The following is a 27,531-nucleotide window of genomic DNA, read 5'->3' as shown; positions in this document are numbered from 1 at the left end:
TTATAATTTCTCTGGGGGGGGGATGACATCACAGATAGTTGAATTCGACTCGACAAATGAGCTTGACTAATTGTTAAAAACCAGTAGTCCAGCAACCAATAATGTCTGTACCAATACACGTGATGCGTTATTATTAAAGACCCCATGAAATGGCTTGACAAGCGATTATTATCAAAAACTAAAAATTGCAGACAATTATTTTCATTGTCAAATAGTTCAAAGGAGGCTAAAATGATATGGATAACAAAGTATGGGAAAATACACAATAAGTCAAATACAGAATCAAGGTTGTCATGATATAAAGCGCATATGGTTGATGAGATAACGTATGGTTAATTTAGACCTTCAGGTAGCTAGCTATAAACATTTCCATAGTTAAACTAACTTGTTCAGAAAGATTCTCTTCAAACGGTTGTACCGCCATTAGAGTAGCTGACCCGAAAGTGAAAACGGACCGTAGAAGCAGACAGTTTACGCCAATGCCCACTATAGAGCTGCCTTGTAGCAATGCTGAGAAGTACTTCAATTTAAATAAGCTCTGACATATTCAGAACCCAACAGCATTTGAAGTTGAGCTAACATATCTAGAAGCGTCTGCATTTAAGTACTTGCGTAGATTGCGTTTCAGGCATTTCACGCTGCAGTATTTCAGTAAGGGCATGAAATCTTCTCACATTGTTTTTGATGCTGCTGTCAGCTCCAGCCTCCAGTAACATTCGTACGGTCTTCCTGTGATTCACAGCAGCTGCGATATGTAAAGCCGTGTCCCCAACCTGAACATCACAAAAGATTTACATTGATTGAAACTTTGACAGTAAGCTATGTTCAATAACCTAGTGAGCTGCTTTGCCATATACTGGCTACATAGGCAGCTACCTTCTAAGGCAGGCAAATGAAATGAAACCTCATACAGTAAATGACTGATTCAGAATGCTCTACATAGGCAGAAACCAGTGCTGGTCCTCCCTATATGCAATATACGCAAGTTACGTTGGGCCGTCGATCTGCCAGGGGGCCCCCGTACTGTCAAAGATGTTATAAGCAGCCTTATACTTTTATTTATTGTCATGCAAACCACCATTCTGAGTAAACTCTAGAGAATGTTGTGTTTGAAAATCCCAGGAGATCAGCAGTTACAGAAACAATCATGACATGGTCGAAAATCACGGAGAGCACATTTTTCCCCATTCTGATGTTTGATATGAACATGAACTCCTGACCTGTATCTGCCTGGTTTTATGCTTTGCACTGCTGCCACGCAATTGGCTGATTAGATAATTGCATGAATAAGTAGGTATACAGGTGTTCCTAATAAAGTGCTCAGTGAGTGTAAATGTATAGATCTTTAATGTTTTCCAGTAAAATATGAGCTTTGAAACTCTAGTATATGCGTGTCATATTTATTCAGAAAGTTAGATGGTGACAGAGAGTTATATTCGTTGAGCTTTCAATCAAAATGTAATTTCAATGATTTCTCTATTAATTTGCCTTCCTACCAAATGGCATTATTGAAACATTTCAAAGCATGTTATATGCCATGCCGGGATGTCAGGGACGACGTGATGATGTAATTACGTAAGGACATAAAAGAACTGCTTAGTTCTGTTAATTTAGAAGAACTGTTAAAAAAGTATTTATGGAAATTCCCATCGATATTCAAATCTGGCCAAAATTAGGTGTTTTATAAGGCAACATATTGTGGCTGCCTAACTTTTGGAACATCCTTTTCATTTGGAGTGTGCCTATGATGCCTAGCTCACTAGGTTTTAGAACTGAGTTACAGACTCAATCAAATAAAAAAAAGGTCTGTTTGGGGTGGGGGTGTTAACTCACGTGATTTCTTTCAGTCACAGAGCAGATGGCACCCAGCAGTGCTCGGGTCACAGTCAAATGATTATAGCGCGCTGACACATGCAGACATGTGTCGCCAACCTGCAACAAACATACAGAGAAACATCAGAATAAAAGACAGAAACCGAATAGAAATTGAGAGGTATAGGCTATGTTCACCACAAGCCCAGTGTGTCCAATTTAGTTTTTCTGCTGAAATCCAATTTTTTTATGAGCTTTTGCCACAAAAATTACACATTTATGGGAGCTGAGATAATTACATTGTTGTTACTGTCCGGGCGAGAGCCGCCTAGCAGCAGAACTTTAGAGCTTTGAGCATGACCGTTCTGACACGCCAGATGAAGAGCAGTGTTCCCTGCCTGAGAGAAAGAGAGAGATAACATGCGGTGATTGACACCTTTGAACTAGACATTTCGGCGAATCAGTCCACATTATGAAGCATTTAATTGTGGCCCTGGAAAAAAGTGTGGTGTCAATGCAATGGCTCAAATTGCTCCCACAAAGTGATTTATCATGCCTGAAAGTCATTTCAGAAACTGCAAGAGTTAAGTACTGATCTGATTTACACATCCTGTTGTCATTGTGGCAAAACCAAGACTTTGACAATTGAGAATAAATAGCACACACAATGCTGATGGACTACTGACACGCGTTAATGTGATAGTAAATTATTTCTCATGAACAATTATAAATATTTAAAGTTAGATGTAGAATATGAAATCATAAGTGATGATCAGACAGATTAACTGCTCTATTGCACAACGTACTGCTAAATACTAGGGATTGATATATAATGATATATATAACATTATCATATAAATAAATGTAAACTCATTAAAAATTATATTTATAATTAATGCCCTATCCTATATATCAAATATAAACATAAAATAAAATGGTATTTGGAGAGAGTCGTAAGTGGTTACATTTGGTACAATTACCCTTATTAAATCACACGCACTACGACCAGGAAGCGCACAAGCAAATTTGTATGCTTTATTTGGGATCTTGGTAAATCTAGTGGTTTCAAATACTTAGAACTCTCTTAGAATATTTATGTGAATTCTGTCCTCCAAAATATATTAAAATATCACCATATATGTTCCATTGCTGTATGGTAAATAGGTGATCACAGTATGTATTCAGAGAAGGGTCAGTTATATAATGAAGGTATATTAAACCAAAAGTTTGAACTTTGTTTTCATCAGTGGCGTGCAGTGCATTAACCAGGTACCCTCAAAGACAGCTTACACTCCGTCAGGAGAAACAATGTGAAGATATTTTAGATAGTCTACATAAAATTTAAGTTGTATTTTAAGTTGTATATTTCTGTATTTGAATGCATTTATTTATTTATTAAATGCATGTACATTGTGAAATAAACAGGGGAGGAATGTTTCGTGGTTTGAATAATGTTTCAGTCTCAATTCATGTAACCCCTTCTCTGAAGGGTTGGAAGGGCCTGACTGCACGGCACTGGCTTTCATTGGAGAAGTTTGTCAAATGTGTTTGAAATGGTATAAATGTATACAATTATTAATTACAATATTTGCTGCCAAAACAATGAATTGATATTTTGTATGCTACCTTTTACCATTTTGCTGTTTCATCATTGTTTTATTGTATAAATGTAGCCAATTGTCATATGATGTCAGGTTACATTGGACAACTTATGGCATATAGGGGCATCAAAAACCTTTTTAATTAAATATCAACATGTGCTCAATGAACTGCATCTTTTTTTTCACGGCAATAAAGGTGGAAATGTTTATAATTTTTTTGTAGTAAATACTTCAATCTCATGCAACCCCCACAATCCACATGTGTGGACATTGTACTCTGGCTTCGCTATAAGCAATGCAAAATTAAATTGAATATAAACCGACTGATCTCAGTTCAGGCGAATCTGTGCTGTCATTAAAAAGTGTCATGTGACCAAACAACATGGCGGTGATCGCAGAGGTGTATGTGTTTCATTGAAACACCAAACAAAACTATATCTGGTAAGAAACCAACTCAAGTTTTTACACTGAAACCTGTTTGAGTCAAAAGATTAGAGTCTCTAGATTCATCCAATTTTAAAATGTGACGATTTATCCAGAAAAGGCATGCTTTTAAACGCAATGACCACATTTTGGACCACATTCACTAAATAGGGAGCATCCTATAGCCCTTTATGCAGCTAAGTGCATTCAATCCAAACTTCCTATTTAAAGTTCAGTTTCAGGCTGCAGATGATGTTTGGATCACTCATTATGTTTGACAGACATAGGACAATGATAATCAGTACATAGATTCACAATTTACAATGTATAATTTTATTTTAACATGGATGGCAATGATTGGATGATGATGGCCAATACTTTGAATCAGAATTATTTATGCTAATTTCTGATGTAATGTCTGTAACGTCCTGGAAACATAATAAACAATTTGATAAAAAAATAAAAAATCTGACTTTCTATAGCCTGGTGTTATTTAAAATGTCACAACTTAGTCTCACTGTCCACATCTGTGGACATAATGTTTTAGGAAATCTATTTCCTTTGTAGATTAAGGTTTGTGCCTGTGAAGAAACTGCTTTCAAAAATAAACCTACATTGCGAAATATTAATGGAAGTGTGACAACTAGCCCCGGTCTCCAATTTTGAGGTTAATAATATACTGCTCATGCTGTTGTTTTGGATATGGCAGTGAATGTTACCTTGTTTTTAGCGTGAACATTGGCTCCAGCCTTCACCAACAGTTTGACAGACTGACTGAAGCCATGCCACGCCGCCTCGTGTAATGCTGTGTTCCCATCCTGAGAAAGGAAAAATACATAATAAACATAAAAAAAAAAAATTATAAAACAGTAACATCAACTACTGTACCCATCTGATTATCATTTTATTACCTGTTTGTTCTTTGCTGGCATGTAAGAAAGAGATATTAAAGTATACTTACCTTGTCCTGTCTATCTAGTGCACACCCTTCCTGAATGAGTGCTGAGATGACCTCAGTGTTGCCCACCACAGCTGCCCTGTGTATGGCTGTCTGATCACCCTGGGAACAAGAATACAATACAAATACAAAGAGTTCACACAAAAATGAAAGGCTGCATCAGCCTTTTCCACCTCTCTGTTTGATTTCAGAGTACTCTGGTCCAAACAAATAAGGCTGGGCATAGAAATGCATTTATTTTTCAACTATAAACTCTTTTGTAAGTTCTGTTTACGTACTTGCACTCGTAACATTAAATTATATAAGGCTTTTAATTTAAATGAATATAAAAGCTTACACATTTAAAATAAATATATACATATTAATAATTAAAAAATTAACAAGCTTGTATGTAGCAGCGGTGTTTCTATTTGCTCTGTAAATGTTCAAATTCTTCACACTTTTAAAATGATCTCTTGAGCTGCAGTGGAGAAGTAAATCGCACTGTATTTCTCACGAGAAGTAAATTGTGCCGACTCTCTCCAAGCTTCACGCATTGACTGTTCGTGGCAAACAGCACTCATTCATGTGCTCATGGGGTTCAGGGTTAAGCACGAACCCTTTATACAGAGCTTCTTGAGATCGATGAACCTGATCTAAACTGGTTTGGCTCTATTTGGTTTTGTCAACCTGAAACTTACTCTAAAAGTCTAAGTTTGTTCCACTAGCTTCCTGCAACAGAAAACAAGGTTAACTTACCAAGACATAAACCCTAACCTCTCGGCTGATTAACCCAAGCATTGCTAACTCGTGGTTATTGGTTCCAGAATGCTTGTTCTGGGTTAGTTCACTCAAACTTTGTGCATGTTCATGGTGAACTCAGAAAGGCATTCTCAGCAGAGAATGAGTCACCAAGGAAATTGATCTAAGAAGAAATGTGCGGCACATTTCAGTAATGCAGAACTTGAAGTTTACTCAAGCATTATTTAGTCTTCACTCATAATAGGGACATGATCTGCATCGGTTTAGAACTGAAGGTTTGCTTGATGTTACATATACTGAATCAATGTATGAATTTTGTAATTAATCTTTAAAAGCTTAATTCAACATTTGTATTACACCTCTCTCGCCTACATTAAAGTTTAATAGGTCGAACATTGTTTTTTGTTTGCACTGAACTTCATAAAAGGTTTTAACATTAATATTCTATTAATATTCTAATAATAGGCAATAGGTTTACTATATTTATTATTTTAAGGTTAATTCTACTGGTATTTACCATGATCTGTGCATGCTAATTTTACTTTACTGTATGTCATGTGAACTGTATTTACTTCGGTTATGTTTAGAGTAAGTTGCTATGGTTATTAACATACTGTAGCACTCTTCACATGAAGGACGACAGGAAACACGTCTTCCCCACAAGGTAAGCTTTTTAATTCACGTTGCTCTTTACACTATAACTTTACACACACAACACAATAACAGCGCACTGGGTTAGTCTGTCATCTTCCTCCCTGGAGGCCCACTCGCTGCCCTTTTATTTTCCCCGTGCTCACTGAAATTAGAGACAGGTGTTAGACATAATGTAGCTCAGGTGTAAGCGCCCTTACCGCTTTTCTCTCCCGGACGGGCGCTTGACCACGCCCCCGCTGCCACATACCCCCACCGCCCGACTCAGGCCGGGGCGTCATCCGGCCTGCCTACCACTCCCCCCCCCATTTCTGGAGCGGAAGCCGGCGACAGCCATCTGCACCCCCGGTCTGTGGACCACCTTGAATTTAAAGGGCTGGAGAGCTAGATACCAACGGGTGATCCGGGCGTTAGTATCTTTCATGCGATGGAGCCACTGCAGTGGGGCGTGATCTGAGCAGAGGGTGAAGGCCCGCCCCAGCAGGTAGTAACGGAGGGTGAGGGCCGCCCACTTGATGGCCAAACACTCCTTCTCCACGGTGCTGTACTTAGTCTCCCTTAAGGAGAGCTTCCAGCTAATATACAGCACCGGGAGCTCCTCCCCCTCCACCACCTGCGAGAGTACGGCCCCCAGCCCTCTGTCTGAAGCGTCCGTCTGCAATACAAAAGGGAGAGAGAAGTCAGGTGCATGAAGAAGCGGCCCCCCACAAAGTGTGGCTTTAATCTGCAAAAACGCCTGTTGGCATTGCTCCGACCATTGGACCGGATCTGGAGCCCCCTTTTTAGTGAGGTCAGTCAGCGGGCTGGTGACATCCGTATAATTAGGCACAAACCTCCTATAATAGCCAGCCAGCCCCAGGAACTGCCTCACCCCCTTTTTGGTCTTGGGTCTAGGGCAAGTCGCAATCGCCGCGGTTTTGTCAATTTGGGGACGCACCTGGCCATGACCCAAGTGGAACCCCAGATACCGTACCTCCACACGCCCAATCGCGCACTTCTTAGGATTTGCTGTGAGCCCCGCCCGCCGCAGCGATCTCAGGACGGCCCTCAGATGTTGCATGTGCCGCTGCCAGTCATTGCTATAAATGATTATATCATCTAAATAGGCAGCGGCGTACGCGGTGTGAGGTCTGAGGATCCGATCCATAAGACGCTGAAACGTGGCTGGTGCTCCAAACAAACCGAAAGGAAGCGTCACAAATTGGTGTAATCCAAACGGCGTAGTGAAGGCTGTTTTCTCACGGGACATTGGTGTCAAGGGGATCTGCCAATAACCCTTTGTTAAATCCAAGGTCGAATAAAATCGAGCAGTACCTAACCGATCGAGCAGTTCATCAACACGGGGCATTGGGTACGCGTCAAATTTAGACACCGCGTTGACTTTTCTGTAATCCACACAGAATCGAACAGACCCATCACTCTTGGGAACAAGAACAACCGGGCTGGACCAATCACTGTGGGATTCCTCTATTACGCCCATATCAAGCATCGCATCTAATTCCTCCCGTACTATTTTCTTCTTATGTTCGGGTAAGCGATAGGGGCGGCAACGTACCACCGCGCCCGGCTCGGTCTCGATGTGGTGCTGTATGATGTTTGTACGACCCGGTAGAGGGGAAAACACATCCGCAAATTCCTTTTGTAATTCGGAAACCTCTGTGAGTTGACGCGGTGAGAGGTGGTCTCCACAAGCAACCGGAGTGTTAAGATTACAGTTTTTGTTTACCTCCGGTCCGAGCTCCGCCCTCTCTGGAACTACCGTGGCCAACGTCACAGAGGCCGCCTCCTCCCTCCACAATTTCAGGAGGTTGAGGTGACAAATTTGGCGTGCGCCCCCTCTATCGGTACGTTTAACTTCATAATCGAGATCCCCCACTCGTCGTGTGACCTCAAAGGGTCCTTGCCACTTGGCGAGTAATTTAGAGCTCGATGTTGGGAGTAATACGAGTACCTTATCTCCCGGTGCAAATTCCCGTAGCCGAGCACCCCTGTCATACAGCCGGCGTTGGCGTTCTTGAGCTTGGAGCAAATTCTCCTGTGTTAAGTCGCCCCAGTGTGTGGAGTTTTGCTCTAAGATCGAGAACGAACTGAATTTCATTTTTGCTATTAGAAGGTCCCTCCTCCCAAGCTTCGCGGATGACGTCAAGGACACCGCGTGGGCGTCGCCCGTACAGCAGCGCAAACGGGGAGAACCCTGTGAAGGCTTGTGGGACCTCTCGTACTGCAAACAACAGGGGGTCTAGCCACTTATCCCAATTTCTAGCGTCATCGTGTACGAATTTACGAATCATGTTCTTGAGCGTTTTATTAAACCGTTCCACTAGGCCATCAGTCTGCGGATGGTAAACGCTAGTGTGAATCGATTTAATGCCCAAGAGCTCGTAAAGTTCGCGAAGTGTCCGTGACATAAAAGTCGTGCCTTGATCGGTGAGGATTTCTTTCGGAATCCCCACCCGGGAAATTATCTTGAAGAGTGCCCCTGCAACACTACGTGCGGAGATGTTGCTCAGAGGCACTGCTTCCGGATATCGCGTCGCGTAATCCACTAGGACTAACACGAAGCGATGTCCGCGTGCGGACCGTTCTAATGGCCCGACGAGGTCCATCCCAATTCTTTCGAAGGGGACCTCGATTAATGGTAGAGGGCGCAATGCGCTTTTGGGGTGGCCGGTGGGTTTACCAGCTGACATTCACGGCACGCCGCACACCACCTGCGGACGTCACCTCCAATGCCCGGCCAATAGAAACGGGCTATTAGACGGAGAAGTGTTTTCCGTTCCCCTAGGTGACCGGCCATAGGATTGTAGTGAGCCGCCGGGAAAACCATTTCCCGGCGGCTCCGTGGGATCAATAATTGTGTCACTTCCTCCTTTGTTTGAGCATCCTGTGTCTCTATATAACCGATCTCTAATGATGGCAAAATATGGGTATGCAATGGCGATGCCCGGCCGGAGCTGTTGACCATCAATTACTCTCACTTGGTCAAGAGCATGTTTAAGGGTTTCGTCCCGCGACTGCTCTAGAGGGAAGTCCCCCTCAGGGAATTCCCTGAGAGGAGGGGTGGCCACCTCGCCCCTTCCCTCGTCATTCCGAGCAGCCGAGGACGGCCCCGGCTCCGCCTCCCCTGCCAAAGCATCGCACACTGCACACCTCTTTATGCAGGACCCATCCGCACAAATACCCTCTAAAATATCTTTAAAATTCGGCCAATCAGTACCCAAGATTAACTGATGGGTGAGGCGGGAAATAACCGCTGCGTCCACACTATGGTTTCTTCCCCTGAATTTAATCGCCAAAGTCACCATGGGATACTTGTGAACATCCCCATGCACACACCTCACCCTCACCAGTTTAGCTAAACCCAAAGCCCCGGGTTGAACCAAGCGTTGGTGGATGGTGGTCTGATTGCAGCCGGTATCCAGCAAAGCTTGGTAAATACCCCCCCTGATCCTTACCGGAATCCGGTATGCTCCAGCCCGATAGGGGGCAGCCTGCGGGACGTCGGAGACCCGCACCACCATCCCCACCTCCATCAGCGGACACTGATCCCGGAAGTGGTCCGGGTCTCCGCACCTCCAACAGGCCGGCCCAGGCGTTGCGGCCACACTTGTGCTGGCGGGCGCCCCCACCTGAGGAGGAGAGCGGCTGGGAGGGTACATTCTCCCAAGGCCGGGAAGTTGGTCTCTGGAACCCTCCACGCCTGCGCGGGGCAGGAGCGGGCCCTGGGGAGAGAACAGAGGGAGAGAACATGGGGGGGGAGAGGGCAGGGGCAGACACAAGGGAAGGGGAAAGAGAGAGAGAAGAAGAAGGCTCGTCCGCCCTCGGGATCGCCACCAAGTGGTCCGCCACCAGTCGAACAGCTTCCTCCAGCGACGCCGGGCGATGGCACTGGACCCACCCCGTCATCTTCCGAGGCAGCCGTTGAACGAACTGTTCCAGTACCACCTGGTCGATTACTCCCTCGACGTCGCGGTCCCCCGCGAGCAGCCACCTCCGACAGGCGTCCCGGAGCCGTTGAGTGAAAGCGAACGGGCGATCGGACATTTCTAATTTCATGCCCCGGAAGAGCTGGCGATTCTCTTCCGGGCTCCGACCGACCCGCTGCAGAATAGACCTCTTCAGATCGGCGTAGGCCAGGAGGTTCATCGCCGGCAGCTGCTGTGCCGCAAGTTGAGCTTCCCCGGACAGGAGGGGAATCAGGCGGGCTGCCCACTGTTCGAGGGGCCAGCCCCAGATTTCTGCTGAGCGCTCGAACAAATCGAGGAAGGCCTCAGGATCATCTGCTGCCCCCATCTTCTGAAGCATGGGGGGGCAGCGTAGCGCGGGTCTCCTGGCTGAGGAGGCTCTGGATGGCGAGCCGGTCCTCTGCCTGAGCCCGCATGATTTCAAAAAAAATCGGCGATCTTGGTCCTGCCGGAGCTCAAGCAGGGATTGCTGGTGGCCTTGACGAGGGACTGGAGGACTTCTGCCAGCTGGGAGAACTCTATGGGGCGACCACTTTCCATGCTTGGAAATGTTGTTTCCTTTAAATTCCCGGGTTTCGGCACCAGTGTAGCACTCTTCACATGTAGGATGACAGGAAACACGTCTTCCCCACAAGGTAAGCTTTTTAATTCACGTTGCTCTTTACACTATAACTTTACACACACAACACAATAACAGCGCACTGGGTTAGTCTGTCATCTTTCTCCCTGGAGGCCCACTCGCTGCCCTTTTATGCCGCTCTCCCCGTGCTCACTGAAATTAGAGACAGGTGTTAGACATAATTTAGCTCAGGTGTAAGCGCCCTTACCGCTTTTCTCTCCCAGACGGGCGCTTGACCACGCCCCCACTGCCACACATACCCTGAAAGTTACCAGTACCTCAGTTTTTGGAACCGAAAGTTGTGGTTACCCGCTTACTCTGAGTAAACTTACTCGGTCGCTAAAGTCGCTAAACCTGCTTTCTAGAACACCCCCAGGCCTCTGAAATTGCCTCAGAGTCACAGTGTCTACACATTTTGGGGGAATCAACCAACAAATTGCTTACTTTTAGTATCTATATATTAAGCTGGGAAAGGAGAAAGTATTTTAACATAACAAATACACAATTCACCATAAATATTTTCTGAAAGCTCATTCACCTCGTTTTATACACTTTTAATCATGTAGCCTAATAAACATGAGCTCAGAAGAAAAAATGGTCTAAACCTTACTCACATCATCTTGAATATCCAGGTCACAACCGGCTGCAAGCAGAATCCTTACAACAGCAATATGGCCCTTATAAGCAGCCAAATGCAGAGGTGTTCTGCCGTTCTACAAGAAAACAACACACAAAATGAGGCGCACACATCTGACTGTAACAGATAATAACTAACTAAAAGTAGCAACACCAAGATGTTTTTTCAGTAATGTAAGAGTAGTTTGGTTGTCTTCAGAATAGTGTAGCTTTTCCTTTCACAAGCTAGTTTGTCCAATGAGTAGCGGTTTACTGCGACACAATGCAACATCATTATATTTTGTAACATTCCACTGCACGAGGAGCTAAAGCAGAACAAACTAATAAATTGTGTTAATTTTGTCAATGAAAGGGTTATTTTTTATTTTGTCAACAATAACAAAGACGCATCATGGCCATAATTCAACAATTTCAGTCCAACACTAAATGTATGTGAGGTAAAACAGAAATGACCAAACATAAGATGTTACAGGGACATTAAGCTAAATACATTTACATAACGGACAGACCGCAAATAAAGAATTAATAAACAAATTCACATCAGCCAAGCAGAGGATAAACACTGGTTAATACAAGACATCAGTTATCTTTTCTACTGTTTAAGTTATTTTCAGATCTGATTAATCTCCCAGAAGACCATCCTTGTGCTTATACAGTCATAAGACCATCTCAAATAGAGATAATCACCAGATATGACCACTGATACAACCTACATTCAGCTGTGATTTATGTAACAGACAACTTTAAACCCAAACACTCAAGTCAAGCTGTCTATTTCACACAGTTTTTTTGTGGCTGCTGGATTTACAGTTTTATTGGAATATACTTTAGTAAAGATCATAGGCATAATACAAAACAAAATTATGAAAATGTTCTCTTTAAGTAACCTGCAGGGTTAAAATTATTTAGCTGATATAACTGCAGTATATGGATCAATAGAGGTAATGGTGACTATTTGCTACAGGTGTAAAATGGAGCTGACCATACACTGCAGCATGTGTATTAAACTACATATAGCATGTTTATTATCTGTAGGTTTTTCTAATTATACTACACTATATTTGTTTATATATTATACACAATTTTATAATAGTACTACTTGACAAAATGCAAATAGTATTTACACTAGGGTGCAAATTGTATCTGCCTAAAGATAACTGCACAGACAGCAGATAAACAAACTTTTTAAACACTCTCTAATACGACAAATAGTAGGTCACCTTTGACATTCAGCACAATAATAAAATAGTAAAAATAAAATGATTATTATCCCCACAAAAGTAAAATTACTACTGATATTTAGGATTATTTTTAACATCAATGCAAAGTGTTGTGTTTTGGCAAGTTTTTATCAGGATCATCTGCTGTAATTATTGAAATGCAGTTTTTCATATTCTGTTTATTTCTCGAGAAGTAATAAGATGCAATTGAAACACATCTGTATAATACTTAGAGCCATTTTTGTACCATGCTCGCTTATTGCTTAATGAAAATGGCACAGTTACTTACAGTAGATGAACTCAATTACAAAAAAAGCCAGAACACAATGCAATATTGAAATCATCCTTACAAAGTAGCGTGACGTCATTTAGAACCAAACTTGTTGTGGCTAAGAATTTTCCACACAAACTCCTTTAACTTGTTATATGTTAGCCAATTGGCTCACATGGTGTAAGCACGTAGGTACTTTGACATGTAACCAGTTAGCCAATCAACTTGATTCTTTCTATGTCTAACATTTAAATTGCTTTGTTTTGCAGTGAAGGGTGAGGGTCAAAATCCCTTGTCTCTTCAGATATATCAATACATATATATATATATATATATCCTTTTATATCAATATCTATCTGTATTCTGTTGCTTAACTTCTTTAATAAAGTGATGAATTAACTATATGCATGATCACATAATCAATTCTATTTTCTTATGCATAACTGAAATATACTTTGAATCATATGTGTGTTGAATGCTAACTAGTCTCTTTTAGGAACATTCCAGAGTCTTTCTCTCTGTCCTGCACGTAGGCTGAAGGTCTTTTGGGGATAAGCTTATCTGTGATGCTTTCCAGCCTCTCAGGGGAGGGGGCCGGGAGAATGCGTTAAACATAGGTTCCAGATGTATTCTGTGTTTGATTGTTACCTTTCCATGACTAATTATATGATTTAAAGTCCTATGTAATAATACCTGAATAGTAGAAGTGTGATTTTCTCTTATTATTTCTTTAGGGAAGAAATGTATGTTATTTCTACCCCTCTCCTCTGCCCGAGGAGTGAATATTTTATCTCTCTGTTTTGGTTTAAATGGCCTGATAATGTTGTGCTCTGGCTCTCTTGTGCTCAGAGAAGAACTGTCGTTCGTCAGTGTTTTGTGTGTGCGTTTGACCTTCTACCCAGGTTTTGAACCCAGGGATGCACACCAGGCCGACTCGAAGACGCCCCGCGACCATCTGCGAGGTCACTTCAGATGTAAATCTCGGGCTCGAATGACAAGTGCGCTGATTAATGTTGATAGGCCGCATAGCTGTCTATATGTTGTGACTTTATGGTCTTTTAGCCAATCAGGAGTAAAATAATGGAATGTACGTCCTTGCAAATGGTATAATTGATGTAAGATTTTGTGTAAGGTACGAGTTGGCTTTCGATCTCCTCGTGAGACTTTGCCGCTGGCTCTACCAATTTCACTGCAGACTATACTTCAGTAAATTTTTGATTCTTTAATTGAACTTCTCGACTCCTGGTCTTCTTTCTCCATATCTGGTCCGGGTCACAACTGTTATACCCCTAACAGTTTGGTGGAGGATTCGGCGGGCAATGACTCCGTGGTGACATCTCTGGCAAATCAGCAAACAAGGTAGGAAGCTTTTATTAATTGTTAGGGCTGTCTGACTGTAAGAGATTTTGAAGGGGAGCGGGAGAGCTTCACTCCGACGAGGCGAGTGAAGAGTAATTTAATTATACTATTGAAAGTATAAGAAGTCGCTGAGAGAGCTGTTAAGGGTTAAAACAGTAAACAGCGCAAGTGAAGCGTGCTCTGTGGGGGGCCCAGGTGGGCATTGGTGTAGCACCACCCCGGCAGAGTGCGTCCCTGGACGGGAGGTCCAGTGGCACCGTAAACCTGCTCAATCTCTTCCACCTCAGATAGGGGTACCCCGAGCTTAGTGAATCAGGCAGTTAGGGATTCAGATATTAGGTATAAAATAAAATAAAATACAATAGGGATTGTTTTGCCAGGGATGCATCAGGAGCGGTCCCAAGTAAATAAATAAATTATGACCCAAATTGGTATGGATCAGTATATGTGACCAGGATGTTTGTGAAGAATACTTTGTGGTGTATTGTGTAGAAATCCAGTATTGTTGCTGCTATAGTTAATTTATCTGCATAAAATATTTGCTACTAAAATCTTTTCGGTAGTGATTTTCAACTGTGACCAAGAAAAATGACTGATAAAGGGAATTTTCTGAGTAGTTCTGACCAAAACGAGGAGGGCACACGCTGTAAACAGCTCTGCTCTGACGAGCTCAAATCAAAGAAATGTGCACAGCTCATTAAGAAAATGGTCAGTCAGGGGTTTGATTCTGATTGGAACGTCATGCAGCAGATTGACTGGCTGCAGAACAAAAAAGACGCTGATAGGGCCAAATATCTATCCGTGTTTGCCTATTCATGGATTTGTAAACTGGGTGGTATACCTTTAAGCCATGAAAAGGCAATTCCAAATACGATGGACGGATGGTCTAGTTTGATTACCCAGCGTGATAGAGTGGCAAAAATTATTGGGCAGGAAGTCGGCTGTGATCTGTGTAGTTTGAGTAAGGGTTTCGAGGCTGTTTGTGAGAAGGCAGAAAATGCTGTGAAAAATGAGACAGTTCCCCGTGCTCTATTGGCCCCCACCTTCTCTTCTCAGACTGCTCAGGCAGCTGCTGCTTTCAGCGCTGCTGATCAGACTGATAATCAGAACGATGGGCCATATGCTGAGGCGTGCGGATTGTTGAATGTGGCTGTTTCGCGCCCCCCCACCTTATGACATTTCGGAGATTCCTGCCGTGCAAGCAAAGCAGATTAAGCAAAAACCGGGGGTCGGAAATATTAACTTGTCCCCCAGAGAAATGTCTAAACCCATTGAGACGGCATTCGCCGCCCCAATCCGACATCAGGCTTGGGGAGGATTGAATACTGAGATGGGTGCTGGCTGGGAGGATGGTCAATGGGTCAGACTCACAGCGGCTGAGAAAAACAGTTTGCTTGCAGGGTTGGAACCTTTTAAGTTGTATAACCCAAACAAAATTCTATGGGACAGGCTAGAGGCCGTTGCTAGGCAACAGAATCTGGGGATGGCAGATATACAGTCTTTGGTTGAGGGTTTGGTTCCCACCAGCAAATTAAGGGCGGTTCAGATTGCTCCTTTCCACCCCAGAGTCCCCACAGATTGGCCTGAGTTTTGTGAAGCTTACTCAGATTACAAGTTACGCGTGAAAGATATTTTGGGTCGGGGGTCTTTTCCCTGGACCAGTGTGACACAGATTAAACAGAGGGCTGGCGAAAACCCCTTAGAATACATTGAGCGCTTTCGCATAGCCTATGAAACGTACTGTGCTGCAAACAACAACGCAGAAGATCTTGATTCTGCCATAGTGATAGAATCCGCTACCGGCGGATTGAATAAACAATACCAAGACATGTTGTTGAACAGTGCCATTGACATCAGATATTGGGAGGATTTGCTTCGTTGGTGCTCTGTAAGCTGGAGCCGTTTGCAAACACGTGATGATGATGTTAATGTGGGTAAAGTATCTGCTGTGTCAGTTGAAGTGGAAATGAGTCCCCGCAATAACATAACATGCTATAATTGTGACGAGAGAGGTCATACCTCTAGAGATTGTACCAAGCCTGTTGCCAGATGCAGAAATTGTAACAGAGAGGGCCACATTGCTAGACATTGTCGTAGTGGTAACAAAAAAAAAAAAAAAAAATCACAGAAATGAGAAAAAGGAAGGTCTTAAAAATGATGTTTCTGTCAACAGTGATGCTCCGAAGCTTAACTCTCTGACTACAGCTGAGCTCAAAAAGCTGAGGCAGCTGATAGGGGACGAATAGGGGTCAGCGGCCTCCGGTTAATGTAATTATGCAGACACCCGCCCATTCATACATGCGTTGTTAGGAGGCCGGCAATGCCTTAAATTTGATTGACACGGGCGCGACTGTATCAATTACAGCTCTCGATCTTGAGATCACTTCTGAAACTTTGTATATAGAAGGTCTAAATGGCACAAATGTATATCATATATCGAAGCTGATGTTTTGCTTTCTCTAGATAAGCCAATGCTTTCCTGCAATGAAACAATTCGCTTATCTAAGAGTGGCCCCCACCATGAGCAGAGATGTGCAGTGGCTGAACCTGCTAGTCTAACTGAAACTCGCCCTGAGTGGAAGTTTATAATTTCCAAATTTCCTGATGTATGGGCAAAAGATAAATATGATTGTGGTTTAGCACAGATTCAGCCACTGAGCATCCCAGGTCCTTTGCATGAAGCCAGAAGACAATATCCTTTGAAAAATGAGGCTCGAGAGGGAGCTGACACTGTTGTAGATGAACTATGCAAACGGGGATTGTGATTCCCTGCTCCTCTCCCACTAACTCTCCCATGTGGCCTGTCAAAAGCCGGATGGGAGCTGGCGCTTGACCATTGATTACACTTCTCTGAATTCAGTGTCTGAGAAAATGCACCCTCTGGTGGCCAACCCCACAACTATCCTACACGAGATAGGATCTGAACATTGTCTTTTTACTGCTTTAGACATTTCTAACGGTTTTTGGACTTGTCCCCTAGCCAAGGAGGACCAAGGCAGATTTGCTTTCACCAGCAGGGGTCGCCAATGGACATGGAGTCGTTTGCCACAAGGTTTCTGCAACTCACCCACACTGTTTCATCAGGTAATAGCATCCTTCATCGATCCGGTAAGAAAACAAATTGAATATGACGGATCTGTTGTCCTACAATATGTGGATGACATTTTAATTGCTAGTCCAACCAAGTTCAAACATTTGACTGCTGTACAGACTGTTTTGAATGCCCTCCAAAACGGGGGATTCAAAGTGAACTTGAAGAAAGCACAGCTAGCACTGCCTGAAGTGACTTATTTGGGGCAAATTGTGGGTGTGCACGGCAGACGCATCACTCCTGAACGAGTTAAAGCTATCATTGAACTTCCAAAACCAAACACCGTTACTGGTCTAAGGCAAGTAATGGGTCTTTTGAATTACTGCCGCCAGTATGTTTCTGAATACACTGAACTTTCTAAACCATTCACAGAGGTGCTGAAAGGAGGAAAACCTGGATCGGAGCTGATCGACTGGACTGAGGAGATGGAGGAGGCGTTTGTGAGTATCAAAGAAACTCTTGCTTCCTCCCCAGCATTACATCATGCCGATGCCAGCAGGCCGTTCCATCTATGGACATGGGTGGGAACTCGATCCTATTCAGCGGCCCTGGGTCAAAGGGTTCCAGGAAGAAACTCCTATGGGATGGTAGGATATTATTCTGCTCCTATTCCTGTTTCAATGGCAGGACAGCATCCGTGCCTGTTGATATGCGACTGTGCAGAGTGGGCTGTAAAGATTACCGAGGACATTGTGACTCATCAGAAGGTGATACTGCACACTAGACACCAGATTCTGAAATTGTTAACAAACACTCGTTTAGGCTCTATCTCTAATCAAAAACGAGCTAAATGGGAAGCCACTCTCTTGAGTAAAAATGTGGATATAAATATTGACATTGAAACTGCTATCAACCCTGCCTTCTTACTTCCAGAAGAAGGAACTGCACACAACTGTGCCCGACTGATCGAGACGGACAGCCAGAGCCCTCTTCAATCTGAACCACTTTCTGATGCCATGAAGTTGTTCGTGGATGGTTCCAGCTTTCATGAACAGGGAAAACGCTTCACTGGCTGGGCTGTTGTAAATGAACATGGTGAAACTGTTGACTGTGGTTCTCTTTCAGGAGGAGGGGCTCAAGTGGCCGAGCTGGTCGCACTGACACGAGCATTGCAGTATAGCCAGGGGAAACGAGTCAATGTTTACACTGACAGCCGTTATGCATATGGTGCTGTTCATGACTTCGGCCCTGTGTGGAGACGCAGAGGATTTCTAACCACTGCCGGTCTGCCGATCTCTCATCAACAGCAGGTAAAAGAACTTATGAATGCCTGTGATCTTCCTGCAACAGGAGCAGTTATCAAAGTCACTGGACATGCAACGGACAATTCTCCTGAGGCCACAGGAAACCAAGCTGCTGACACAGCTGCCAGAGAGGCTGCAACACGAACTGAGACTTGCGTGAGTGTTATGGCTGTTGCTCCTCAGGAGAGTGAGACCCCCAGAGACCTTTTTAAACTCTATGATGAGGATCACCCTGAAGAGATAGAACAATGGACAAAATTAGGAGCGCAGAAAAATGCAGAAGGACTGTGGAAATTTAATGAGCGTTTTGTTTGTCCTGTTTCTGCTAGAACTGAACTAATGTCTTTGTATCATGGTTTGGCACATGCAGGTCCTGAAAAACTACATGCAATGATTTCCAAAACCTGGTGGTGGCCCCGACTGAGGGCTTCTTGCAATGATTTTTGTAAGAGATGTCTAGTATGCCTTAAGGTTAATTCTTCTTCTAAGCTGAAAATTCCCTTAGGACATGCCCCTCGACCTCAAGGGCCGTGGACACACCTCCAAATTGATTTCATAGGTCCACTGCCCCCTAGTGGAGGTTTTACATACATTCTAATGATTGTTGATCTGTTTTCCAGATGGGTTGAGGCATTTCCACTGAGAAACTGCACCGCAGATGCAACCGCCAAGATTATGTTGAATGAAGTTTTCCCAAGATGGGGTTTGCCCTTACAAATTGATTCAGATCAGGGTACACATTTTACTGGGAAGGTGATGAAAAATGTCATGAAATTGATGGGGGTGAGGCAACACTTTCACGTTCCATTTAGGCCCCAATCTAGCGGATCTATTGAACGCACTTATCGTACGCTTAAAATTTCATTGAGAAAGAGATTGTTGGATTGGGGGAAAGGGTGGCATGCGGCTGTCCCAGCGATTTTGTTAAGCATGAGAGCCAGCCCTAACAAGACTACACAGCTCAGCCCTTTTGAGGTAATGACAGGTCGCTACATGCGGCTGCCCTGGGATGCCCCCTTGCAACATGAGGGACCGTCCGGGCCTTTGAAAGACGCTTTACAAAATTATCTGAAAGCTTTGGATGACAGTCTGCGAGACACACGGGTTAGTGTTAGCACACGACAAGCAGATCGAGATAATGTTGAGCAAAAAGACATGCCTGCTTTGCCTGAAATAGGTGACAATGTAATGTTACAGCGGGAGATAGTTTCCCCCTTAGGTCCGAAATTTGATGGGCCTTATTAGGTGGTATTGACCACTAACACCTCTGTTCTACTGGACAGGGGGGTTTTGGGTACCATATGGAGACATTGGTCACAGGTGAAACCACTTGAAAAGTGTAACAACTTACTACCTCGGGATCATTAAATGTCTGTCGTGTATGTTAAAATTCTAGAACAAATGTTTTATCATTACAGATGGCTGAATCCGACGACATACTGAATCTGACATTCTGATCGCTTTATCATTTTTGATGTGGATTCAAATTTCAATTTGGACAGGGAGATTCCATGCGTTTTCAACTCATTGGGATTGTGAGGAGATCGATAACCGTCCATCATGGGTACAATACCCATGTCTAAATTCAACTGAGGGTCTAAATTTAATTCCGACCATGTACCAAAAGGTAAATGATCGTTGTTATCGTCTGGACGGAAATGAGACAGTGACCTATTGGCTTGGTCACTCCCCAAATTATCCCGATACTACCCTCATTATGCAAAAAGGTGGAGGCGTTGACCTGTTTGAAGGAGATTTCAGTTCAATGAGCTGGATCCCTGACCACATAGCTCGTGAAAACATGAGTGCATGCTCTATACGAATGGATATGGTTAATCGATATTTGTTAAAATCTAGAAAAGGTGAGAGTAGAGCAGAACGAAGGAGGCGTCAGGTAGCAGATGTGAATGACTCCCACATGATTTTAGGTGGAAAAGCAGTGAAACTTCCGTTATACCCAAGTGCTCCTGATCCTCGCCACATCATGTCATACTATCTTCCCAAAGCTAAGAATGAACTTGGTTACAACAAAGTCGTTAAAGATGTAGCCCAAAGCTATATATACAGCAATATTGTGATTAGAGAAGAACCGGGTCTGATGAGTATCAAACAGCAATAAATGATAAGGATTTGATGAGATGGGGAGTGTTAGTCCCAACTAAATGCCACATGATCCGATGGGACACTAATAGGGCTTACGGTGCAGTCTGTGATAGGTTAGGACGGATAGATAAAACTGACAGGGACAAGTTCGATCTGAATGGCAGTAAAAATGGTTTGCCTGTTATTAATGCTTTGTCCCTCTCTTGGCCCAGGTACACTATATTCGATGACCCTTGGAAGGAGACTGCACATGTTGAGCGTTGTTTAGGTAAAGAAATTCAACAGTGGTTTGTTAAGATGTTTCCTCCTGGAGATGTTGATAAATGTAGAGAAATTTCTGAGAAGCTCACCGGTGTGAAGATGATGGAGATACCCTGGGAGGTGTGTAATGCTTCTTTTGTTAAGTCAGGTTACACTTGGGCTAGTTTTTCTGATGTGTTGCACCAGTATGAGTTTGCTAGGAACCTTGCTAACAGAACTGTTTTCAACATGGATCACTTGCATGATTACCTTGAAGATAAATGTTATAATCCTACATCGATGGCTTATAATGTGACAGCATGGATGCACTTGCAAGTGTTTAAACTGAATATTGAAATGATGTACACTCGAGCAAAGACTAGTCTGGTACCTTTAAAGTATGAGGAGCTGTTGTGGGACAGTTATAAATCATTTCAGGTGAGGATGTGGCCTCAGTTGTCCGATGTAGCTATTGGAGATGAGTGGTTTGACAGGGCAAAACAATTTAGACAATTCCTTCAGTACAGGAAATCAGAGATCTAGAGTCTAAGACTCCATCAGAGGACTGTGCTAAACACAGGTTGACACACCCCATGGGTCCTGCATGGCGTCCAGTTGATAAGAGTAAGAAAGCTAACGAAGCAGAGCTGTCTCTTTGTGTTGCAGAGTTGAAGCAGAAGACTGAATATTTTCCTCGGTTGAAGGCGCAAACAGCTCGGCAGAAATTTATCACTGCATTTCTGGAACAGATAAAAACTAATGATCCATTTGCAGGTTATGAGTATTTGAATTCTGTATGGCTTAAATCTAAGGGCACTCCATGGTATACTGATTCGGAACCTCCGTCTGCTATAGCAGTAGCATTGGTTTTGGCTTTTTGGGTAGGAGCAATATTTACTGACATGACGGAAACAGTGGAGGAATATGTGGAGGAAGCTTGGGAGGAGTTTGTGGCTGCGTCAGAGGATTTGGTCATGGGAGCTGTTAAATATGTGTTATATGCTTTTGGAGCTCTTTTGGGAGTGGGTGTCCTCTGTCTGTGTGTGTGGATGTGTGTTCGTTTCTGTTTTTCTTATGTATGCAGGTCTGCTTGCAGTAACTTGAACCCTTCCGAGGAGGAGAACCGAATGAGAAAACTGACGACATGCTTGAAAGAGAAACTTAAGAAGGATAACATCCATGCCCTGTTGTGAGTGGAAGGTGGGAGAGCCTTCGCGTGGGGACTGGGAATTTTTAGTATCCAGAATGTCCGCAATGAGGCGAAGAGACAAGTGTGACCTGTCAGGGAAGCATGCGTTACCACTCCACCTTCCGTAATGACCTCACTTGGTAGACCACACGTGGCGGTATTGGACCCCACATTGGTCTAAAACGGGGGACTGAAGGGTGAGGGTCAAAATCCCTTGTCTCTTCAGATATATCAATACACATATACATATATATATATATATATCCTTTTATATCAATATCTATCTGTATTCTGTTGCTTAACTTTTTTAATAAAGTGATGAATTAACTATATGCATGATCACATAATCAATTCTATTTTCTTATGCATAACTGAAATATACTTTGAATCATATGTGTGTTGAATGCTAACTAGTCTCTTTTAGGAACATTCCAGAGTCTTTCTCTCTGTCCTGCACGTAGGCTGAAGGTCTTTTGGGGATAAGCTTATCTGTGATGCTTTCCAGCCTCTCAGGGGAGGGGGCCGGGAGAATGCGTTAAACATAGGTTCCAGATGTATTCTGTGTTTGATTGTTACCTTTCCATGACTAATTATATGGTTTAAAGTCCTATGTAATAATACCTGAATAGTAGAAGTGTGATTTTCTCTTATTATTTCTTCAGGGAAGAAATGTATGTTATTTCTACCCCTCTCCTCTGCCCGAGGAGTGAATAGTTTATCTCTCTGTTTTGGTTTAAATGGCCTGATAACGTTGTGCTCTGGCTCTCTTGTGCCCAGAGAAGAACTGTCATTCGTCAGTGTTTTGTGTGTGCGTTTGACCTTCTACCCAGGTTTTGAACCCAGGGATGCACACCAGGCCGACTCGAAGACACCCCGCGACCATCACTTCAGATGTAAATCTCGGGCTCGGATGACAAGTGCGCTGATTAATGTTGATAGGCCGCATAGCTGTCTATATGTTGTGACTTTATGGTCTTTTAGCCAATCAGGAGTAAAATAATGGAATGTACGTCCTTGCAAATGGTATAATTGATGTAAGATTTTGTGTAAGGTACGAGTTGGCTTTCGATCTCCTCGTGAGACTTTGCCGCTGGCTCTACCAATTTCACTGCAGACTATACTTCAGTAAATTTTTGATTCTTTAATTGAACTTCTCGACTCCTGGTCTTCTTTCTCCATATCTGGTCCGGGTCACAACTGTTATACCCCTAACAGCAGAAAAGCTGGTGTCACTGCAGTTTTCACTTTATGAAAATGGTATTTGCTCAGATTGTAAGATTAGGTAAGGTCAGCTTTCGGCCAGTCAAGTCAAACTTTATTTCTATAGCACATTTAAAAGCAACAGAAGTTGACTCAAAGTGCTGCATATCAAACAATTAAAAAATTATATTTTAAAACAATGGTGGCAAAACTCCTGTCCGGGAACCAGCACCTTATCGTGGTGGAGAGGTTTGTGTGCCCTTATGATCCTGAGGGTTGTGTTGTCTGGAGCCATGTGCTCCTGGTAGGGTCTCCCAAGGCAAAGTGGTCTCAGGTGAGGGGCCAGACTAAGAATGGTTCAAAATGACTCATGGATAAAACAGCAAGAGGAGGAGTTACCCTGCCCGGAGGAAGCCCGGGGCCCCTGTCTGGAGCCAGGCCCAGATGGAGGGCTCGTCGGCGAGCGCCTGGTGGCCGGGCTTGTCACGGAGCCCGGCTGGGCACAGCCCGAAGAAGCAACGTGGAACCCCCCTCTACATCCCTTGGGCCCACCACCCATTGGAGGAACCGCAGGAGTCGGGCAGCAAAGGCTTGCTCTGGGGACGTGGAATGTCACCTCACTGGGGGGAAGGAGCCGGAACTAGTGAGGGAGGTGGAGCGTTACCAGTTGGATCTGGTGGGGCTTACATCGACGCACAGTTTTGGCTCTGGATCCGTACTCATGGATAGGGGATGGACTCTATTCTTCTCTGGAGTTTCCCAGGGTGTGAGGCGACGGGCGGGTGTGGGGATACTCACGAGTCCCCTTCACCGCACACGTGGGAAATGACAGGGACACCTGGAAAGGCGTGATTGGGAGGAACGGCCTCCCTGATCTGAACTCAAGTGGATGTTTGTTATTGGATTTCTGTGCTAGTCATGGATTATCTATAACAAACACCATGTTCGAACATAAGGATGCTCATAAGTGTACGTGGTACCAGAGCACCCTAGGCCGAAGGTCGATGATCGATTTTGTAATCGTGTCGTCGGATCTGAGGCCATATGTTTTGGACACTCGGGTAAAGAGAGGGGCAGAGCTGTCAACCGATCACCATCTGGTGGTGAGTTGGGTCAGGGGGTGGGGAAAGACTCTAGACAGACCTGGGAAGCCCAAGCGAGTAGTGCGGGTGAACTGGGAACGTTTGGAGGAGGTCCCTGTCCGCGAGATCTTCAACTCACACCTCCGGCGGAGCTTTTCAGGCATCCCTGCGGAGGTTGGGGACATTGAACCGGAGTGGGCAATGTTCAAAGCTTCCATTGCCGAAGCCGCGGTGGAGAGCTGCGGCCTCAAGGTTTTAGGTGCCGCAAGGGGTGGTAACCCTCGAACACCATGGTGGACACTGGTGGTCAGGGAAGCCGTCCGACTGAAGAAAGAGGCCTTCCGGGATTTGTTGTCCCGGAGGTCTCCGGAGGCAGTTGCAAGGTACCGACAGGCCCAAAGGGCTGCGGCCTCGGCCGTGAGGGAGGCAAAGCAGTGGGTGTGGGAAAAGTTCGGAGAAGCCATGGAGAAGGACTTTCGGTCCGCACCAAAGTGCTTCTGGAAAACCGTCCGCCACCTTAGGAGGGGGAAACGGGGAACCATTCAAGCTGTATACAGCAAAGATGGGACGCTGTTGACCTCAACCGAGGAGGTTATTGGGCGGTGGAAGGAACACTTTGAAGAACTCCTAAATCCCAACACGCCCTCTATGGTAGAGGCAGAGCCGGAGGATGATGGGGGATCAGATTCTATTTCCCTGGGGGAGGTCACTGAGGTAGTCAAACAACTCCGCAGTGGCAAAGCCCCGGGGATTGATGAGATCTGACCAGAAATGCTGAAAGCTCTGGATGTGGAGGGGGTGTCATGGATGACACGCCTCTTCAACATTGCGTGGAAATCTGGGACAGTGCCTAAGGAGTGGCAGAACGGGGTGGTGGTTCCCCTCTTCAAAAAGGGGGATCAGAGAGTGTGTGCCAACTACAGGGGTATCACACTTCCCAGCCTTCCTGGTAAAGTTTACTCCAAGGTGCTGGAGAGGAGGGTTCGGCCGATTGTCGAACCTCAGATTGAAGAGGAACAATGCGGTTTTCGTCCTGGCCGTGGAACGACGGACCAGATCTTTACTCTCGCAAGGATCCTGGAGGGGGCCTGGGAGTATGCCCATCCGGTCTACATGTGTTTTGTGGATCTGGAGAAGGCGTATGACCGGGTCCCCCGGAGAGACTGTGGGAGGTGCTGCGGGAGTACGGGGTGGGGGGTCCCTTCTTAGGGCGATCCAATCCCTGTACGTCCAAAGCGAGGGCTGTGTCCGGGTCCTCGGCACAAAGTCGAAGTTCATTCCATGTGGGGTTGGTCTCCGCCAAGGCTGTGCTTTGTCACCAATCCTGTTTGTGATATTCATGGACAGGATATCGAGGCGTAGTCGGGGTGGGGATGGTGTGCGGTTCGGTGGGCTGGGGATCTCATCGCTGCTTTTTGCAGATGATGTTGTCTTCATGTCATCATCGGTCCGTGACCTTCAGCTCTCACTGGATCGCTTGGCAGTCGAGTGTGAAGCAGCTGGGATGAGGATTAGCACCTCTAAATCTGAGGCCATGGTTCTCAGCAGGAAACCGATGGAGTGCGTACTCCAGGTAGGGAATGAGGTTTTGCCCCAAGTGAAGGAGTTCAAGTACCTCGGGTCTTGTTCACGAGTGAGGGGACAATGGAGCGGGAGGTTGGCCGGAGAGTCGGGGCAGCAGGGGGCGGTATTGCACTCGCTCTATCGCACCGTTAGTCACGAAAAGAGAGCTGAGCCGAAAGGCAAAGCTCTCGATCTACCGGTCAATTTTTGTTCCTACCCTCACCTATGGTCATGAAGGTTGGGTCATGACCGAAAGAACTAGGTTGCGAGTACAAGCGGCCGAAATGGGCTTCCTCAGAAGGGTGGCGGGCTTCTCCCTTAGAGATAGGGTGAGGAGCTCAGTCATCCGTGAGGAGCTCGGAGTAGAGCCGCTGCTCCTTTGCGTTGAAAGGAGTCAGTTGAGGTGGTTTGGGCATCTGGTAAGGATGCCCCCTGGCCGCCTCCCTAGGGAGGTGTTTCAGGCACGTCCAGCTGGGAGGAGGCCTCGGGGAAGACCCAGGACTAGGTGGAGAGATTACATCTCCACACTGGCCTGGGAACGCCTCGGGGTCGCCCAGTCAGAGCTGGTTAATGTGGCTCGGGATAGGGAAGTTTTTTACCCGAATTCGGATAAGCGGTTGAAGATGGATGGATGGATGGATGGTGGCAAAACTATTTTAAAAAAGTTTAAAATAATGTACAGATTTTGCTCTTATGGAAAGAAATGGTTAATTATATTCACTTTTATTATTAGTGGCTTTCAACTGATCACAATGTATTCTCAGGACATTAATAATGTGAAAAAGTATGATTTGGAAAAAAAAAATGTTTAGAACTTAAACTACTACAAAGAGTTCTCATCATAAAATCCTCCACGTGCAGCAATGACAGCTTTGCGGATCCTTGGCATTCTAGCTGTCAGTTTGTCCAGATACTCCGGTGACATTTCACCCCACACTTCCTGTAGCACTTGCCATAGATGTGACTGTCTTGTCGGACACTTCTCACGCACCTTACAGTCTAGTTGATCCCACAAAAGCTCAATGGGGTTAAGATCCATAACACTCTTTTCCAACTATCTGTTGTCCAATGTCTGTATTTCTTTGCCCACTCTAACCTTTTCTTTTTGTTTTTCTGTTTCAAAAGTGGCTTTTTCTTTGCAATTCTTCCCATAATGCCTGCACCCCTGATTCTTCTCTTTACTGTTGTACATGAAACTGGTGTTGAGTGGGTAGAATTCAATGAAGCTGTCAGCTGAGAACATTTGAGGAGATTCTGATGTACTTATACTCTTGTTTAGTTTTATCGAGGCCTTCCATATCTCTTTCTGTCCTTGTTAGAGCCAGTTGTCCTTTGTCTTTGAAAACTGTAGTGTACACCTTTGTATGAAATCTTCAGTTTTTTGGCAATTTCAAACATTGTATAGCCTTCATTCCTCAAAACAATGATTGACTGATGAGTTTCTAGAGAAAGCCGTTTCTTTTTTTACCATTTTTGACCTAATATTGACCTTAAGACTTGCCAGTCTATTGCATACGGTGGCAGCTCAAAAACAAGCACAAAGACAATGTTAAACTTAATTTA

The 27,531-nt window shown here is 44.5% G+C and overlaps 1 protein-coding gene across 2 annotated transcripts in view; it reads right to left on the bottom strand.

The window, feature by feature from the left end:
- The window catches only part of ankrd6b (ankyrin repeat domain 6b), a 99,897-nt gene that overhangs the window by 20,471 nt on the left and 51,895 nt on the right, over nt 1–27,531 (bottom strand). For both annotated transcript variants that reach the window (XM_052095226.1, XM_052095227.1), the window contains exons 3-8: nt 11,385–11,483; nt 4,798–4,896; nt 4,556–4,654; nt 2,112–2,210; nt 1,834–1,932; nt 675–773 (exon numbers count right to left, since the gene is read on the bottom strand). In XM_052095226.1, coding sequence (XP_051951186.1) covers nt 675–773; nt 1,834–1,932; nt 2,112–2,210; nt 4,556–4,654; nt 4,798–4,896; nt 11,385–11,483 — 594 coding nt within the window. The remainder of the gene's footprint in view (nt 1–674; nt 774–1,833; nt 1,933–2,111; nt 2,211–4,555; nt 4,655–4,797; nt 4,897–11,384; nt 11,484–27,531) is intronic.

Source organism: Xyrauchen texanus, chromosome 28 (genome assembly GCF_025860055.1).
Source record: "Xyrauchen texanus isolate HMW12.3.18 chromosome 28, RBS_HiC_50CHRs, whole genome shotgun sequence".
NCBI classification, from domain to species: domain Eukaryota; kingdom Metazoa; phylum Chordata; class Actinopteri; order Cypriniformes; family Catostomidae; genus Xyrauchen; species Xyrauchen texanus.
This window is presented reverse-complemented; position numbering and strand designations above follow the sequence as displayed.